Source organism: Brachyistius frenatus, unplaced genomic scaffold (genome assembly GCF_029030835.1).
Source record: "Brachyistius frenatus isolate BFR_SWC_R1_liver_20210118 unplaced genomic scaffold, ASM2903083v1 Contig_254, whole genome shotgun sequence".
NCBI lineage: Eukaryota > Metazoa > Chordata > Actinopteri > Embiotocidae > Brachyistius > Brachyistius frenatus.
The window spans coordinates 307,501-323,846 of NW_027210853.1; the positions used below are offsets into that span (position 1 = coordinate 307,501).

Genomic DNA, 16,346 nt, shown 5'->3' on the forward strand with positions numbered 1-16,346 from the left:
TCAGACAGAAATATATTGACGAAATTGTCTAAATCCTTTCACTTGAACTCGACTTCAGTTCTTAACAAAAACAACTATTTCCACTCAACTCAAATGACCATGGAACAAGATTGGATGTACAACCATGGATTTGCATATTAATGACAAAATAAACTCTCTCAAATCGGGTATAAACCTCTGAACTCGGTTAAACCCAAATTAATTCAGTCATTCGTCCTAAACCGTCTGTTTAGTCCTTTCAAGTTACCGTCAAAGCAGGCCTCGTATTTGTATCTGTGGAAGTTCCTTAAAGGTCACTAGGTCACCGGAAATGTCGTGATCCTGACTGGGTTTTCTTAGCTACGTTCCTCGAGGTAAATTTTTAACTTTATTTTCAACTAGATTTTTTCCCCCCCTGTCTCCACCAACAGCAGAGAAGTTTGTTTGTTCTACACGAAAAGTAAAACCGTGTGTTTCACGCGTTGACCTCCTGGAGATGAGATTTTATAGCGTCTGTAACTACGACACTGGACACGGTTCAAACTGTTCCTGACTGTCTGTAATCCTACACCCTCTCCACAGATCCACACCAGGTCGGGGCAGCACCAGCTCTCCCAAATGACGGCTGTGTTGAATCCCCCGGCGCCCCCGCCCCCACCTCCTGCTCCACCTACTCCTCCCGTGGGTCCCCCGGCCTCTTCTCCCCTGTCCCCCCTCTCACCCACCATTTCGCTGTTGGAGGAAGGAGACCTGCACAGTGTGGACCCTTGCAAAGACCTGTGGGGCTCTCGAGGTTATGAGGACTACAGACGGGCGGGGGCCACGAGGACTATGGTTGGGGGGCTGACCGGGGGTGTGGTCGTCAGTGGTAGTGGTGGTAGTAGTGGTGGTGGTGGTGGTGGTGGTAGTGGTGGCGGAGGTGGTGGCGGCGGCGGCGGTGGAGGGAGCCTGCCGGACAAGTCAGAGCTGTGCGTGGTTCGCTTTGAGAAGGAGCTGGCGGGAGTGGGCACGGCGGGCTGCGACGTGACCGTGAGCCTGGACAGTAAAGCGTCCCAGCGTCTGTCCTCGTCGTCGCCCACCTGTATGTCCATGCCCAATGCTGTGTCAGGCGTGTCCTCAGGTGCTGGCTCACCCCAGGAGACGGGCAAAGGCTCGCTTTCCCCCTGCTGCATCCACACCTCGCTGGCCGCGCCCCGGTCGCGGACTCGTAAGAGAGGAGGCGGGGCCAGCAGCAGCAGCGACCCGGGGGTGATCTCGCCCGACGACGACAGCCCGTGCCCTCAGGCTTCGTCGTCATGCTCGTCTCGCTGTGTGTACTGCCGCTCTGTTTTCAGCGCTTCGGAGAACGGGCGGGGCCGCTGCAGAGATGCCCCGGACCCGGCCCTGCACTGCCTGCGCCAGTGGACCTGTGTGTGGTGCGCAGAGAGTCTGCTCTACCACTGCATGTCAGACTCTGAAGGGGAGTTCTGGGAGCCTTGTTCATGTGATGACTCGATGGGGGGCCACCCGCACCCCCTCTGCTGTGCCCGCTGGTTGGCCCTCCTGGCCCTGTCCATCTTCGTGCCCTGCATGTGCTGCTACCTGCCTTTGCACGCCTGCCTGCGATGTGGGGAGAGGTGTGGCTGCTGTGGGGGAAAGCACAAGGCGGTCCGGTGAGGCCAGGGGTGGAGGGGGTGGAGGGGTTTGGGGGGGTGGGTGGGTGGAAGGGGTTCCATGGACCAAAGGGGTTTGGGTTTTTGGTAGAAGACGGCATCTGTAGACGCAGGAGGTGGCCCTTAGGAAGGGTGCTCTCAGCAGACCCAGACCTCTGACATGGCCTTCCAAAGCCCCACAGCCTACCACTGCTTTCGGCTCTTATTCTTTTCAACCTGGGGCCTTCCTCACTGGTCCACGCCTGCTGAGGGTGCACTGCACTCAGACCAGGCTCTGTGGGAGTCATCTGGAGCCTTCATCGTGGATTTACTGAGGGATGGCTGATCTGGAGTTAGCTGTCAGTGACTTTATCACAGGAAGAGGATGGCAGAGGCAACAACGATGTGTACACTGTTTCAAATGTCCGTTTTTTTTTTAATTTAGAAAGAAAAACTCAAAAAACAAAAGATGTTTATATATATGATTGTTATAATTTTAATTGGTATATTTTATTAAATGTAAAACATAATGACAGAAATCCCCAAATGGCACACACATTCACGTATTCACAAACATAAGATCTTGGGGAAGTTATTTGTTTTATGTTGGCCTGTTTATCAGTCAGATGAACAGATGTCACCCTTTACCTCTAATTTTACCTCAGATGTTACTCAAACCTCGACTAATGACAGGAAATGGGAGGAGAGAGAGGTTTGGAGTGAGTCTTCAAGAAAGTAGGAGCATCTGAGCCCACGAGGGTTGTCCTTTGGTTGAAGCAGGAGACCGCAGTGGAAGAAAGACTATCAAACGCAGAGACAATTATCGTTAAGGGAAGTTGCAATGACAACCACGAGGACCTAAAAGTCATAATGTGATTCATCACAGTCCTTCGACGGAGTATAAGGGCCACATTAAGGATTCAAAAAATAAAATAATAATTGAGCTTTTGAGAAAAAAGTCAAAATTATATTTTCAGAATGAAATTACATTTCAAGATTAAAGTCAATCTTTTGAAGCATACGATTCCACAAGATGCCTCGTGTAGTCTTGCGTTTAGCAACAAGGAAATGATGTCTCTTTTAGCACATAAACACAGTTTGATAATTAGGACTTTAAAGAGATTGTGCAGGAAATCGCGTCTGTTCAGAAGAAGAAACCACACGAACTTGGAGGAAGTGGTCACATTCGTGTAGACCGAAACAGCTTTGAGATGGACAGATGGAAGGTTAATGGTGGTCACACCTGTAGGCAATACTAAAAGGACATGTTGTATCACAAGACACAAGAAGACAATGGATCAAGTTGTTTGATCCCGAAGGCGTAAAACTCAAGACGAGCTCGCGCTTCCTTTGCTGCTCAACATTTCGACTTTATTCACAAAATCTAATTTTAATTTCATTCTCGACATTTTGACATTTTTAATCAACATTTATTGTCAAAATGCAAAAAAAAATCCTCCTCCTGTAACATTTTATTTTCTAAATGTGGCTCTACTACTCTGTCGCCTGGTCCTTTGTAACCAAACCTAAGGTTACTTGTGTTTCCAAAACAAAAAAGAAAAGAAAGAGAGAATCTGTGTTGAACATTAAACACCCTCACTTTGCACATAGTTTTTCCATCTTCTCATGTATTTTTTAATGTTAATCGTAGAAAACATCACATCCCACCTCTGTACTTGTTGAATCAGTCAAGGTGCTTACAACTGAGGCCTCTGAGCGAGTCTATTCTACCTAATGTACACAACGACCGTACACTCCCCAAAGACAAACAACACAGGCCCCCGTGCTAACCAATCTGTTGGTGTGTCTTGGCCTTTGAATGAGACTCCACCAAAAAAACAAACAAATTGAGTGCAATGAACAAAGTATTGAAAGAGTATTTTTATACCAGTTGCTCACGTCAGAAAAACTAAGCAGAGATGGAAAAAAAAAAAAGTGTTGGAACTGAATACTGTAATGTGTTATTGTGTTTGATATCAAGGATAACAGATAAATAGGAATGCAAACTTGTTTTTCTAAGAAGCAGCACACAAGTGTGACATTGAAGCGTGTGTGCTATAGTGTGTTGACCCTGTGATAAAAAAAAAGGAGACGAATTAGCTTGAAGAAGATGAAGGTTGGTCTTTCTTCAACCACAGTGGCAGATGTGTTTTGCTGAATATTGCTTGAAGTATAAAGTCAAAAAGCTTCTATTTTAAGTTCTTCCCAAACAATAGTCCATTCAAATTTTCCCACTGCCTCTTAGAAATCTGAGGAGTTAACACGAGAGTCAGAAACAATCATTCACTGTTTTTTTTGTGTTTTTTTTTTTCTTCCGCTGAGGTGCTAAAGATGCTAAATAGAGTGTGAAAAAGGTTTTCGTAGGTTTACAGCTGGAAATCAAAGATAAATTCGCTGCAGGATGTTTTTTTTGGGGAAAACGCTTCTGGTGATGTACCTTGCATTTCCGTGTTTATTTGGCTGATTGGTGGTACATTTTCAGTACTTCCAGTGAATAATTGGCCATAGTTAAATTAAAAGATCTTTTAGTCACCGCACAATATTTTTTGAAAATCTTAGTCTCTTCTTCTCATGAAGCACCGACTATTGATTGCAGCGAGCTTGCGTCTAGTTTTCTATGCGTTTCAAATATTTCCGAAACAATGTGAAAAATAAAGCAACATAGCCAATGATTATTGAAAAAAAAAAAAAATCACATAATAACTCATGAAATGCACTGAGCATCACAGAATGACAATATCTTAAAATTGTAGGAGAATCTGTGGGAGGATTTCTATTTAAATTCCAGAGGCTTTGTCTTTTAAAATTAAAGATGGAACAATATACATTCTTAGTGAGAAAACCAGTACTGACTGATCATAGGATGACCATGACGATCACCTGCTGGATCTTAAATAATGGCAGAATGAACCTTTCAGAGGCTTCACCATATTATTCACATGTTGGGTTTCGCCAAGAACTTTTATCCAAAGTGACTTAAATTGAGTGAACAGGTAGTAGGATTCAGAGTCGGGACACATGACTGCTGAAGAACACGACCCTTGACCTCTTGGTTATGGAAGGTCTTTACCACTAGGCCAGCCTGCCAACAATGTTGGTCCACTTGAAAAAAAAAAAGAAAAGAAAAGAAAAAGACATCCTGTCACAGTGGCAAGAAACACAAACTCAGTCGGCCACTAGACTGCCATTCCTTGATCCTAAATTTACCCTTTGTCCGACACACACACAATCGCCACAACCCTGCAATGCATAGACCTGTACACACACACACACACACACACACACACACACACACACACACACACACACACACACACACACACACACACACACACACACACACACACACACACACACACACACACAGATACAAGGTACACATGTTCACTTGATGGTGCAGATATAGAGAACTAGTAAAGCCATTGCACACAGTTTGCTGGTTCAGAAATGGTGTTCGAGTTCAGTACTGACAGTCATGCGAACACAACTGCAGGCCCCCATTCTTACATCTTGATAAATGTGCCTTTTGATTTGAGTAATCAATAACTTATGATTTCGAAGTAACTCTGTATTAAGTACTCTTTACTTTTTTGGTTATTAATTTCTGCCAATGTGCATATTTTCAAACGTACGTATTTATTAGTTTCAAAGTAATTAATGAGATATTACCTGTTTATTTATTTATTGAGATATTTATTCTGATTCTTTATTTTTTGAGACAGGTTTTTATCTTCTGTGCTGTCTTACTTCTGACTTTGTGCCAATGTGCTGCTTTGAGGTGTTACATATCGTGGGTTTGTATCATTATTAAACCCTCACTCTATATTTTAAATCGGTGTTTTCTTCCCTCTCTCGTGTGCATGTCATTACCTCACCGTGCCTTTTCCCAAACACTGTTTGAAAGTTGTATTCTATCATTATTATTCCATAGTGCTATCTAAGGAATCTAAAAACAGTCTATAAATGTGTTCTTTTGATAAACAAAGATTTATGTTATTTTTTTGCCTTTGGATTACATTTTGTAAAAAAAAAAAAATGTTTTGTGAGATTCTACAGTTTTACAAATGTGGATGTCCTGAGTTGAAACAGGTAATTGCATAAGGCGAAAGCAAATACATCTTGTGACCATTAAAGGGAAGTGACAGATTCACAAGAGCAAACAGGAAGAAGAAGAGTGACACAAATGCGGCGAAAGGAAAAACTTTACTCCACCTTTCATCCACAGCACCAACACAGATGGTGCTTTGCTGTTGTCCTCCAGGTGCTGGGGTCCGTTACTTGGCAGAATACATGTGCTGCCTTTTATGTTTGAGGATTTCAGTGGAGGTAAGGGTCAGGTCTTCATTACAGACGTCACAGTGATAAACTCTGGTAAGACTAGTCGCTGACGAGGAGACTTCCTTCGCACCCTCCGGCTCTGAAAGACAAAACACGCACCTGTAAGTTAGCCTCAAATTCTCTTTGAAAATGAGCAAGAATACAGTCGGATACCGACCGTGTCTGCTGGCGCACGTGCCAAATAATAAATGTCAACATAAGCAATTCCTGACCTTCCTCTGGCTGCTGCTGCTCCCCGGCTGGCCTGCAGGAAGCTTGGTGGTGCATGCGCTCCAGTGGAGTCAGAGGCATGTAGAGGCCACAGTTAGGACAGGTCCAGAACGTACGTAAACACTCGCTGTAGAGATTCTTTGAATCCTGCCAATCATACGGCAGAAATACGAAAACCAATGACAATAATTATATATATTAATCCAACAACATTTCTTTTTTTTTTAACACAAGACAGCTAGAAGTAATTAACAATTATTTCATTATCAAAAATCATATCTTATTATGTTTTGACCTAATTGTAAACTATTTATTCAGAAGTGATAAGTGGCCATGTGTGTTTTAGTTCATATATTAACACACTACATGTGTTAATATCTAAACATTTATTTCTTTGAAGCTTTAAAAAAAAAAAAAAAAAAAAAAAAACACTTTTGTGGATCGCCACTGCTTCAGACAAACTCACAGCCAGACAGTTGTAGGTGAAGAAGTTGGTGACACGCAGGCCTCCTTTAATGGGGTCCGGCTTCACCTCGGCTCCCGGAAACAGCAGGTTCAGATGTGAAGCTTCAGAGTGAGAAGACTCAACCTCAGACTGAGGACCAATGTACAGGTTCTGGCTCTGGAAAGCTGCGAGTCGGCGCAGGCTGTAGCTGACCTGGCAGGAAAGGTGAGGAGGACACAGAAGGTACAGAAAAGGTTTATTCAATGAAGTCCTGTTAAGGTGAAGGGATATCCGAGTCACTGGGAATATGTGGAAAGTAGAAATCAACAGTACACACACATACATTCACATTAACAATATACAGAATAAATAAGGACTTATTTTAGGTCAGAGTTTTGTAATGTAAGAAAGCAACAATAAGTATTTTTAAATGATTTTCTTCATCTTTTTCTTTTTTACATCTTTCTGCATTGATTTTTATACCCAACAAATTGTTTTTTTTGGTCATATTTCTCTTATCTAGTTATTGATGGCATATTTTACAGAACATTTGAATGTTTTTTTTTTTTTTTTTAAATCTCCCCTTTGACCTCATTTCTCTTTATTCGGCTTCGATGATGAAGGGATTCAGAGGGGATTGCATTACACTGTAACCGCCGGTATCAGTACCTCAGTGTAGAGCAGGAAGCGGACCAGGCCTTCGCTCAGCTTCTCCATGACTCTGCGGGACACCCCCTGCACTTCTTCTCCCGCTGTCGACTTCTGTCCCAGCTGGACTTGCAGCAGGCGCTCCCACTCGGCCCGGAGGGTGACAGCTGTGGACAGAACCTTCAGCGCCTCCTCCGGCTCCCTCAGCTCCAGCTCCAGCCAGCCGTCCACCACTAGCCTCGCACAGTCGGCGTTAGTGTCCACGGAGTTCGCAACCAGCAGCAGAGCCTAGTGAACAAATGTATGAAAAGAGAACTAACATCACTGCCTCACGTGGGAACTGATGAGGTATGAAATAGGCAATGATACAAGAAAAATAGTAATGCTGGAATATCAAACAGGAAGTTCAACTTGTTGAATAAAGTTCGGGGAGCAGGGCCGTGCTTTGACCACTCCTCGAATCACCTGGCAGGCCCACTTACACCTGTTTAACCCATCCAACACCGTCTGTCTCTGTTCCCTCGACTACACCCTTTCACCCATTCATCTGGATTTCTCTCCTTTCCTTCTCTCCTTCATCCAGGAACCGTCTGCAGGTAATAATCAGAAAAACCTTTACCTGAGACTGAACCCTCACATTGAGTCCCCTTCCCTTGTCCCAGACTGAAAATCCCAGTATTGATGAATAATGGAAGTGGGCTGGTTGTGATATTTGAAACAAAATAACACAAATATCCAGACTTTTGTAGAATCAACAATTCATTTTACGAATGTTCAATTATGTGAAGCAGATTCTGAACTGTCCTGTTCGTCCTCATTGTGAACGCTGAGAACTTTTGGAAACATAAAATCTGGGTGAATATGAGTATAAAGCATTCTGCTGTGGGTGTTGTCTGTTTAAATAACATTGAAGTACTCAAACAGCGCAGTAGTACAAAAAAATATAATCATGATGTTTACTTCAAGGAGTGTTCATTTTTTCCAAGTGCACAACTAATAGTGAAATACTGGAACCATGGTATTGATATTGGATCACAGGTGAGAATTACTGGATCAACTATGCGCCCAACTCTGAATCAGTAATCACATCAAACTGGATGTTTTCACAATTCCTTTAACATAATACAGAACTTTATCATCCGGGAGGATTTTAAAGAGGTGTAACAGTCTGTGGTGGGAGTAAGAATATCCTTCATCTGGTACTAACTTGCAGAGCAGGTGCCCGCACGCAGTTGGACAAATAAGGCTTGTTGGTCTCCAACAGAGTGACGAAGGCCAGCAGCTGGTGTTTGCTGCTGTCCTTCCTATCGGGCCCTGCGGACAGGAAACACAGACCGGGAGGGAGAGACCGAGATGTTCAGTAAGAAGAGTGGGAAGAAGAAACACACAAGGGGGAAAACAAAAAGTTTTCATCAGTGGATCAAGGACAGAGGAATAGGAGTTACATTTTATGAGTGCCTTACTTCCAATGCATGCTTTAAACGAGCTGGTGGAAATTAACAGATGTTGTCTTTCCTAAATTAAACAAAAAAATTCCAGAAAGACATTATTCTGGTTGGTATCTAACTGAGAGTTCAGGCAGTGAATAGTTAAATGTCTCACAATGGTGGATACAATAAAACACCCAGGTTTATGTCCCGATGTATTTTACGGTGCCATAAATATTATATATATACCGATCATGCATGCACGTGTTGTTATGTTCAGTCTATGTTTATTGGTATCAGTTTTATTTTTTGTTGTGAGAATTTGTTTGTTTTTTTCAGTTATGCTGGCTGCTGCCTTTTTTAAATATTTAGGCTTTCCCTGTAGAGCTATAACCTCAAAATGAAATCACTCACACCAGTAAAGCTCCTTCTTAACAAACATAATTAATTCATGACTTCTTTTTAAAAAAATGGACATAGAGCTCTTCTGAAGAAGTTGTTTCAGAGGTTTTACCCATTTCTCTGGTGTCTTCGGGCACGTGTAGCACCTCTGGGTCGCTGGCGAACACACTGGTTGGGTGGATCACAACTCCCTGCTTATTCTTGGTGTGAAACACCTACAAATCACAAAGTGGAAGGAGGATTTTTCACCTTACTTCAATCACAGTATAAAGAATGGCCTGTGTTTTTTTTTCTCATTTGAACTTATAAAGGTGGGTTGGTGCAGGAGGAGGTCGGACCTGGTCGGAGTCCTTGCGGGTGGAGTTGTGTTCATCCGGCAGCGCCAGCTGAGGATAGAGGCCTCTGCAAAGAAGCAGCTTCAGCAAAGCCTGCTGGCGGGAGGACAAGTCCTGACTGATGCCGGCCTGCAGCTCTGACACATTGTGACGCAACTTGAACTTCACCTCCTGTTGAAGACAAGCAGCAGCACAGAAAGATCACTCAGAGCCCAGTCAGCTCCAACTTACACAAAGACACAAACAGATCCACCTCTATTACCATGACTAACCTTGGTACTATTATACAAAGATAACATCCTGTCAACCTTACGTTTCTCTTCTAACGGTTTACTGCCAGCAGAAGCACAGAAAGCACAAAACCCTCATAGTATTTCTGCAGATGGCTTCAGTTATCTGGTTAAATATGACACAAAGCAGCTTTTGATTTTTGAAATTTGTGGTTACAGGTTTTAAAGAATGCAGGTATATGAGGCAGATCTATTAATTTGTTTTAAAATTCTGCTTGTTGAGTCACATGTGTATCACAGAATAGACCAGGGTGGGTGGGGTTTCAAATCTTGTGTGACTTTTTTGTGTGTGTGCATGCAAAACAATGTAAACGCTGTCATTACTGTGCGTGACCCCAGCAGTCACTAAAGTTTTAACTATTATACATACATTTCTAAATATTATACAGTGCTGCTACACACACATATATGACAAATATTCATTTATTTCTAAGTGTTAAATGTTAGTAGTGAGGTTTAGGGCTGCTGTGTACAAACTGGAGTTCACCTGTATGTCCATGTTCTGTCCTGATCCCTCCTTCTTGTCCTTCCTGCCTCTGCCTGTGTCCTCTGTGTCTGATCCGGAGGAGAACTCTCCGTCCTGGCCCTCGCTCAGCCTCAGGACTTTACGTTTGCTCCCCTCCTGCTGCTCGTGTTCTCTCTTCAGCTGATGCAGCTTCCTCCTCTCCGTCAGCCTCTCCCTGCGCTGCCGACGGTCACCAGCAGAGGGAGCGCTGTCCTCTGATTTCAGCAGACCATGGCTCCTCAACAACTCCTATCAAACACAGAGTAATTTCATGGTGACAATTAGTGCTCACTCGTGAAAAAAATAAATAAAAAAAGCTGTCAAATGTTTTTCACGTGTGGACTACTGTGTCAGGAGCCTGCCTTGAACTGTCTGCGTAGGTTGACCATCTCATATAGTCGCTGCTCCTCAAGGCCTCTCCTCCTGCACCACTTCCTTGAGCCACCACCTCTCTCTCCCTTCACCTGTTCAAAAATCAACAGTTTTGTGTTCAATAAGGAACATCTTACATCCAACTGTTTATACCAAATAGCCACTGTCACATGATGTCTCCCTTACTGACCTCCACCCAGGCATTGAAGGTGTTGAGCAGGGTAAAGGGGTCTCCCTGGCTGCTCTGCAGGGGCTGACGGGCGGTAGCACAGTCAGGGTTGTGTTGTGAGCTGCGCAGGAAAGGTGACTGAACGCTCAGGGCTGCTGCCACTGTCAACACGGGCTCCACCAGGTTAAACAAAGAACCCAACACCAGCATTTTCCCTAAATGACCACAAACACACACACACACGTGACCTAAATGTTACTGCTGGATAAACATGAGCACCGTCAAGCACCAGTGTATGCCAAATAACTGTGAAATCTTGTATAATCCTATGAAAAGAAAGGGAATCTTACCTATGACCACATCGACAGGCAGCTGTGCCAACAAACTACCAATAGAAGTCAGTTCACCACGACTGTCAAGCGCCCCCTGCGCTTTCAGATAAGTAACTGCAGTCTGGATACTAGCAGTCGGAGGTGGATCAATAAAAACAAAAGACAGTGGATCTCCTAGAGACATGCTCTTCATCTGCAGGAACAAAGAAGAATAAATACAAGGTAGAATTTAGCTACAGAATTTTTTAAAATTTTTAAAGGAGAATTGCTATAGTGTTAGACTATCCACAGGATGTTACCACCTGGAGGATGAGGGAGTCCAGAGCGACTCTGTGGATTTCGGGCACAGGATAAGGAGCGAAGGCGTCGTAGTCAGACTCAGCGTAGAGGCGGTAACACACTCCTGGACCCGTACGACCGGCTCGACCCTTCCTCTGCTCAGAGCTGGCTCGGCTGATCCAGAACTCTTGAAGACGTTGCATCTTGGCCTTCGGATCAAAACTCATTTCCTTCACTTTTCCTAGAAAAACGACAAAACATTCAATTTATATAGTTGCTGTTCTACATATGAGTCATATATTAATTTTTTTTACCTGTTTTACTATTTTATTTTTATTTTATTTAATAGCAACACCATTTTTCTCCAAAATCCAGCTTTACAGATTCAATATCTTTGGAGCCTTTGACACACATGCTACGTTTAAAATGGAGTTTGGCTGCATAATTGTAGGTTTATAAAACAAAAAGAAAAAATGGTATGTTTTACGAGGTTAATGCCCACCTACAAATGTACCACTAGTTTCATACCTGAGTCAACAACAAAGCGCACCCCATCTATTGTTACTGAAGTCTCAGCGATATTGGTAGAGATGATGCACTTTCTTACGCCGGGAGGAGAAATGTCAAACACCTGAAGAACAAAAATGAGAGAAATTAAAAACGGATGAATAATACTCTCACATCTCAGACTCTATCATATGTCCAGTCTTATCCAATCAAAGCTGACTGTGCCTTATCCTGCTGGGCAATGGAAAGTGTGCTGTGCAGCGGTAGGACGATCCAGCGACGTGTGTGTGTGGCGTAAATCTGACAGGCCTCCTGGATGGTGGTGATCTCAGCCACACCGCTGAGGAAGAGGAGCAGGTCACCGCGCTCCTCCGGAGGGTGACGCTGATCGATGCCCTGCAGGATGCGCAGGTACGGTCGGGGATCCAGTTTCTCCGAACGTGAGGCCTGCTCTTCGGGCGGAATGGGCTGGTATATAATCTAAGTGCAAGAAACAAAAGATACAATTAAATACAGTTTAAAAGAAAATACATAGAAAAATGTCATTTTGAAATGTAATTTCAAAATTTGAAAAAAGACCAACCAGTGCGCTACCAAGAGTATATCAAACTAATATAGTGAAGATTTTCACACGTTTTTTAAATTTTTTTTTTTATCAGAATACAGTACTTAAAATGTCTATTATTCTAAAATGATTGGATAGTAACTGGTCTATTGGGGAATGCTTAAAAAAAAAAGAAGAACTGTTTTCGAGGAGTACAGACTCGACGCTTTCAGTGTTCCTAAACTCAAGTCACAAAACGTATTCGATACCCAACAGTGAGATGGATATTTACATCGGGATCATTTACATTGCTGTCCTCTGCTTACCTGAATAGGAAACAGCCTGCCTGGTACCTGCAGCACCGGAGCGCCGCTGAAATAGTTGGAGAAGAGTTTGATGTTGATGGTGGCTGACATGAGGATGAGACGCAGGTCCGGGCGGTCGGCCAGCAGAGAGCGCAGGACCCCCAGAAGGAAGTCGCAGTGGAGGTGTCTCTCGTGGACCTCATCCACAATCACCACCTGGTACTGAGCCAGCGTCCTGTCCTGCTGGATCTGTCGGAGCAGCAGCCCCTCGGTGAGGAACAGCAGATTGGTGGCTGTGGTCCGCGTGGTCTCGAAGCGGATCTGATACCCCACCTAAAAATTAGCACCACATTTTGTCAGCTTGAAGGATTTTTTTTTTTTGGTTTCAAAACAAACAAATTATGAGAACATATTTGACCAAATATACAAATCATGTTTTTCATTTTCTATTGATTCGTATGTACATTTTCTGGCTACAGTTTTCTACACATCACCGCAGTGGAAGCAATAAGTTCAAATGTCTCACTTTGCGATCACTTGCAGCAGCACAAAAAAAATTATGACATTTGTTTTACGTTTGTGACGCTATATCTCCCAAATATGTAATTTGTATTTTCAATTTTGAATCAACCAAAAAAACAACCGATGAGCAAAATTACAGCTCGTTCATTTCTGGTCATTCAACTAATGGACCAAAGAGCAAATTGCACAGTTAAGTCAAATGCTGCTGGACTTCCTAATTTTATATTAAAAGTTGCATGACAAACCTTTGAGCCGTACTGATTGAGACTCTCAAAGCTGACCCTCTTTGCCAGGGATATACAGGCGATGCGCCGAGGCTGAGTGCAGGCGATCTGGCTGAAGCCAGCTGAGAGAAGATACTGAGGCACTTGTGTGGATTTTCCGCAACCTGTATCTCCTGCCACCACAACCACCGGGTGAAGACGCACCAGCTCCACTATCCGATCCTGGTACTGGAAGATAGGCAGGTTCTTCTGCTCCCGGCGAAGCTTGGCCAGCTTGCCAAAACTCTGTCTCTGGCTGAAGTCCAGGAAATGCAGGAGAGCCATGCGGCAGTCGGACACCTCCCGGGCGCCGGGTCCCGAGGGTCTCTGCCGGCTCCCTTGCTCTGTCTTCCCCAGGCGTTCCTCCACGTCCCCGGTGCACACAGACACGTTGATCCGGTAGCGAGCATCGTACTCTTTAGGAAGCCCAAGATCCACCTTCCCAGCGTCGGTCTTCCTCCCCTCTCTCCCTTCTTCCCGGTCCTCTTTTCGGCCGACCCCAGAACCAGACATGTCCCTCTTTGTTTTAAACCTTTGGAAGCGGTCAAAGAAAGCCCAGAACTCTTTGTGCTCAGGGCTGCCGGCCTGAATGTAGTCGTGCTTGCGGAAAAAGATCTCATCAAGCTGGGCTCGGCACTGCGGGCTGTCCCAGTCCCAACTCCGGCTGTCCCTCCTCCTGTCCGAGGACATATTTACTGCAAAGTAACGTTACTCACCTCCTCCAAACACCCAACTGGGTTCTGTTATGTTACGACTGTAAGAAAAGAATAACTGGTGAATAAAACCTGATCAATATCACCGCAACTAACAAAAAGACAAGCGGGAACAATAATACAGCAGGACCACTTCCGTTCCCTTCTTTAAAATCTTCCGTTAAAGACTGGACCATTGACGGACGGGTAGGAACACCGGATGAAACACTTTTAAGTACATTTTTCTGACTTTCACTTAAGTCGCTTTTTTTTTCTTTTCTTCTTAAACTTACTTATTTTCCTGAAGTAAATGATCTAATTAGGATCCAGGTAGCAAAGCTGTGCGGAACGACATGTCATACTTGTCTTTGTTCCTTTATTATTCCGCTTATTTTCCGCGGTGATGTTTGGACCCTAGGGGGCGCTACAAATACCAAAGGTTTATAAGTCTTTACCCGCTACACGGATTCGTACGAAATTCGTGTCACATGATCGAGGGTCACGTCTCAGTTGATGCCTACAATTTGGCAATGATTGATTAAAGTGGGCTTCGCTTATAATAACAAATACTTTTCTTTTTTTTTGGCCATTTCACATTCCAAACTGACATTAATTGCAATCAATCACCTGTATGTCCTGCAGAGCTGAATTATTTTTACAGGACATCCTCTCCCATTGGCAAAACTTTGGTTTATTGCAACCTGTGGTCAATTCAGAAGTCCATCACTCTATTTTTCAAAACATGCAAAATCAATTAACATCTCTATGTCCAGAAATAATTATTAAAATGCTACAATGAAGGACCCAGACAGTCTCTGGATATGAGGTATCACATGTTTTCAGAGGGGGGTCGGTTTGGGTAAATGGTGGGGGGGGGGGTCTGCATTGATATCAAATATCTTCCTGTATTGTATAGCACATGCAAAACATTTTCTATTTCTCCAAATGTTTGCTCAAAATTCACCAAAATATATGGTGATACACCTGACATCATCCCAATGATATGTGATTTGTCTCAGAATTTTATTACCAACATTTTGACTTTTAGAAACGTTTTAAATGTGGACAACATTTAACCAGCTTAAGTCATGATGAAGGGGGATCAAACCCAAAACCTTGTAGCTGGGAGGCAACAGTACTAACTGCTGCACAACCCATCTTTCCAGTAGACAGACTGTATTATGACATGATGACATGAGGGACTTGCCTTCGGAGGTCTCGCTCTCCGTGAACCATGTGGCTTATTAAGGGGACTCGCCCTCAGTAAGCCGTGAACCTTGTGTGTTACCTCGGCGGGTAACCCGTGAACCACGTGTGATACCTGAGCGGGGCTCGAACCCGTATCTTCATACCGTGTCTGTTTTGCATACACTACACATTACAGGAAGATATTTAATATCACTGCAGACCCCCTTGAAAACATGTATATCTACTCTCCAAAGAATGTCTGCTGCAATTTTGGTCGCATTTGAATGAATATTCCCTGGGGGGTCAAATTCTCCCTACAGCGATTCCCTTTAGGATTTCTCAGTTTAGGTTGTGAATGCACTCATACTAATACCAAACCAAAGGTCAACAACAAAACAAATGGCACAAAACCTCAAAACAATAGCAAAAATAACAAATGTTATAATTATTCAAATATTATTTCAAATTTCCAAATTACCACAAACTTTATCCCATTTGGCCCATTAATACATAAAAAAAAAAAAAGAGATATTGCAGCCAAACCTCAGTTACTGTTAATTGCCTGAGGGTGGTGGCAGCAGAGGACAATTTATACAATGATATAAAATATATGCTTTCGTAGGGATGGAAAAAGAAAAAAACCTCGAACCCTGAATGTTCATGCTGTGAGGTGACAGTGCGAACCACTGCACCACCAATGAGCTTGGATCCCGATTATTTCTCCTCGAAGTTATATTCACAATTACAATTTTTTTGCCATTTCACAATCCAAAATTTTAATAATTACAATAAATTACTACCCCTTTGGCCTCCTTTTTTTCAGGACCTCCTCTACATCATTCTGTCCAAGTACACCGAGTCAACAATGTCGCCATTTGTGCATGTGATTTACTTTCATGTGCATCTTGTCTCCTACTGCTTGCAATTTGCTTCAAACCTGATCATTGCCGCTTGCAGCTATAT

At 43.4% G+C, this 16,346-nt stretch overlaps 2 protein-coding genes across 2 annotated transcripts in view; one reads left to right on the forward strand and one right to left on the reverse strand.

Moving 5' to 3' along the window:
- spred3 (sprouty related EVH1 domain containing 3) overlaps positions 1 to 1,641 on the forward strand; it is a 4,935-nt gene extending 3,294 nt beyond the window's left edge. The window contains exon 6 of the mRNA XM_069720948.1: positions 562 to 1,641. Coding sequence (XP_069577049.1) covers positions 562 to 1,635 — 1,074 coding nt within the window. The 3' untranslated portion in view covers positions 1,636 to 1,641. The remainder of the gene's footprint in view (positions 1 to 561) is intronic.
- A 439-nt stretch (positions 1,642 to 2,080) lies between these two features.
- dhx34 (DEAH (Asp-Glu-Ala-His) box polypeptide 34) lies at positions 2,081 to 14,330 on the reverse strand. The gene is made up of 17 exons (XM_069720947.1): positions 13,486 to 14,330; positions 12,740 to 13,051; positions 12,095 to 12,349; positions 11,891 to 11,993; positions 11,386 to 11,603; positions 11,102 to 11,276; positions 10,773 to 10,966; positions 10,573 to 10,674; positions 10,193 to 10,459; positions 9,419 to 9,586; positions 9,193 to 9,295; positions 8,459 to 8,565; positions 7,273 to 7,539; positions 6,625 to 6,816; positions 6,161 to 6,305; positions 5,823 to 6,027; positions 2,081 to 2,411 (listed from the first exon to the last, which is right to left on the reverse strand). The coding sequence occupies exons 1-16, from the start codon at positions 14,191 to 14,193 to the stop codon at positions 5,885 to 5,887; spliced, it is 3,459 nt and encodes a 1,152-aa protein (XP_069577048.1). The 5' UTR covers positions 14,194 to 14,330; the 3' UTR covers positions 2,081 to 2,411; positions 5,823 to 5,884.
- Positions 14,331 to 16,346: the final 2,016 nt, after the last annotated feature.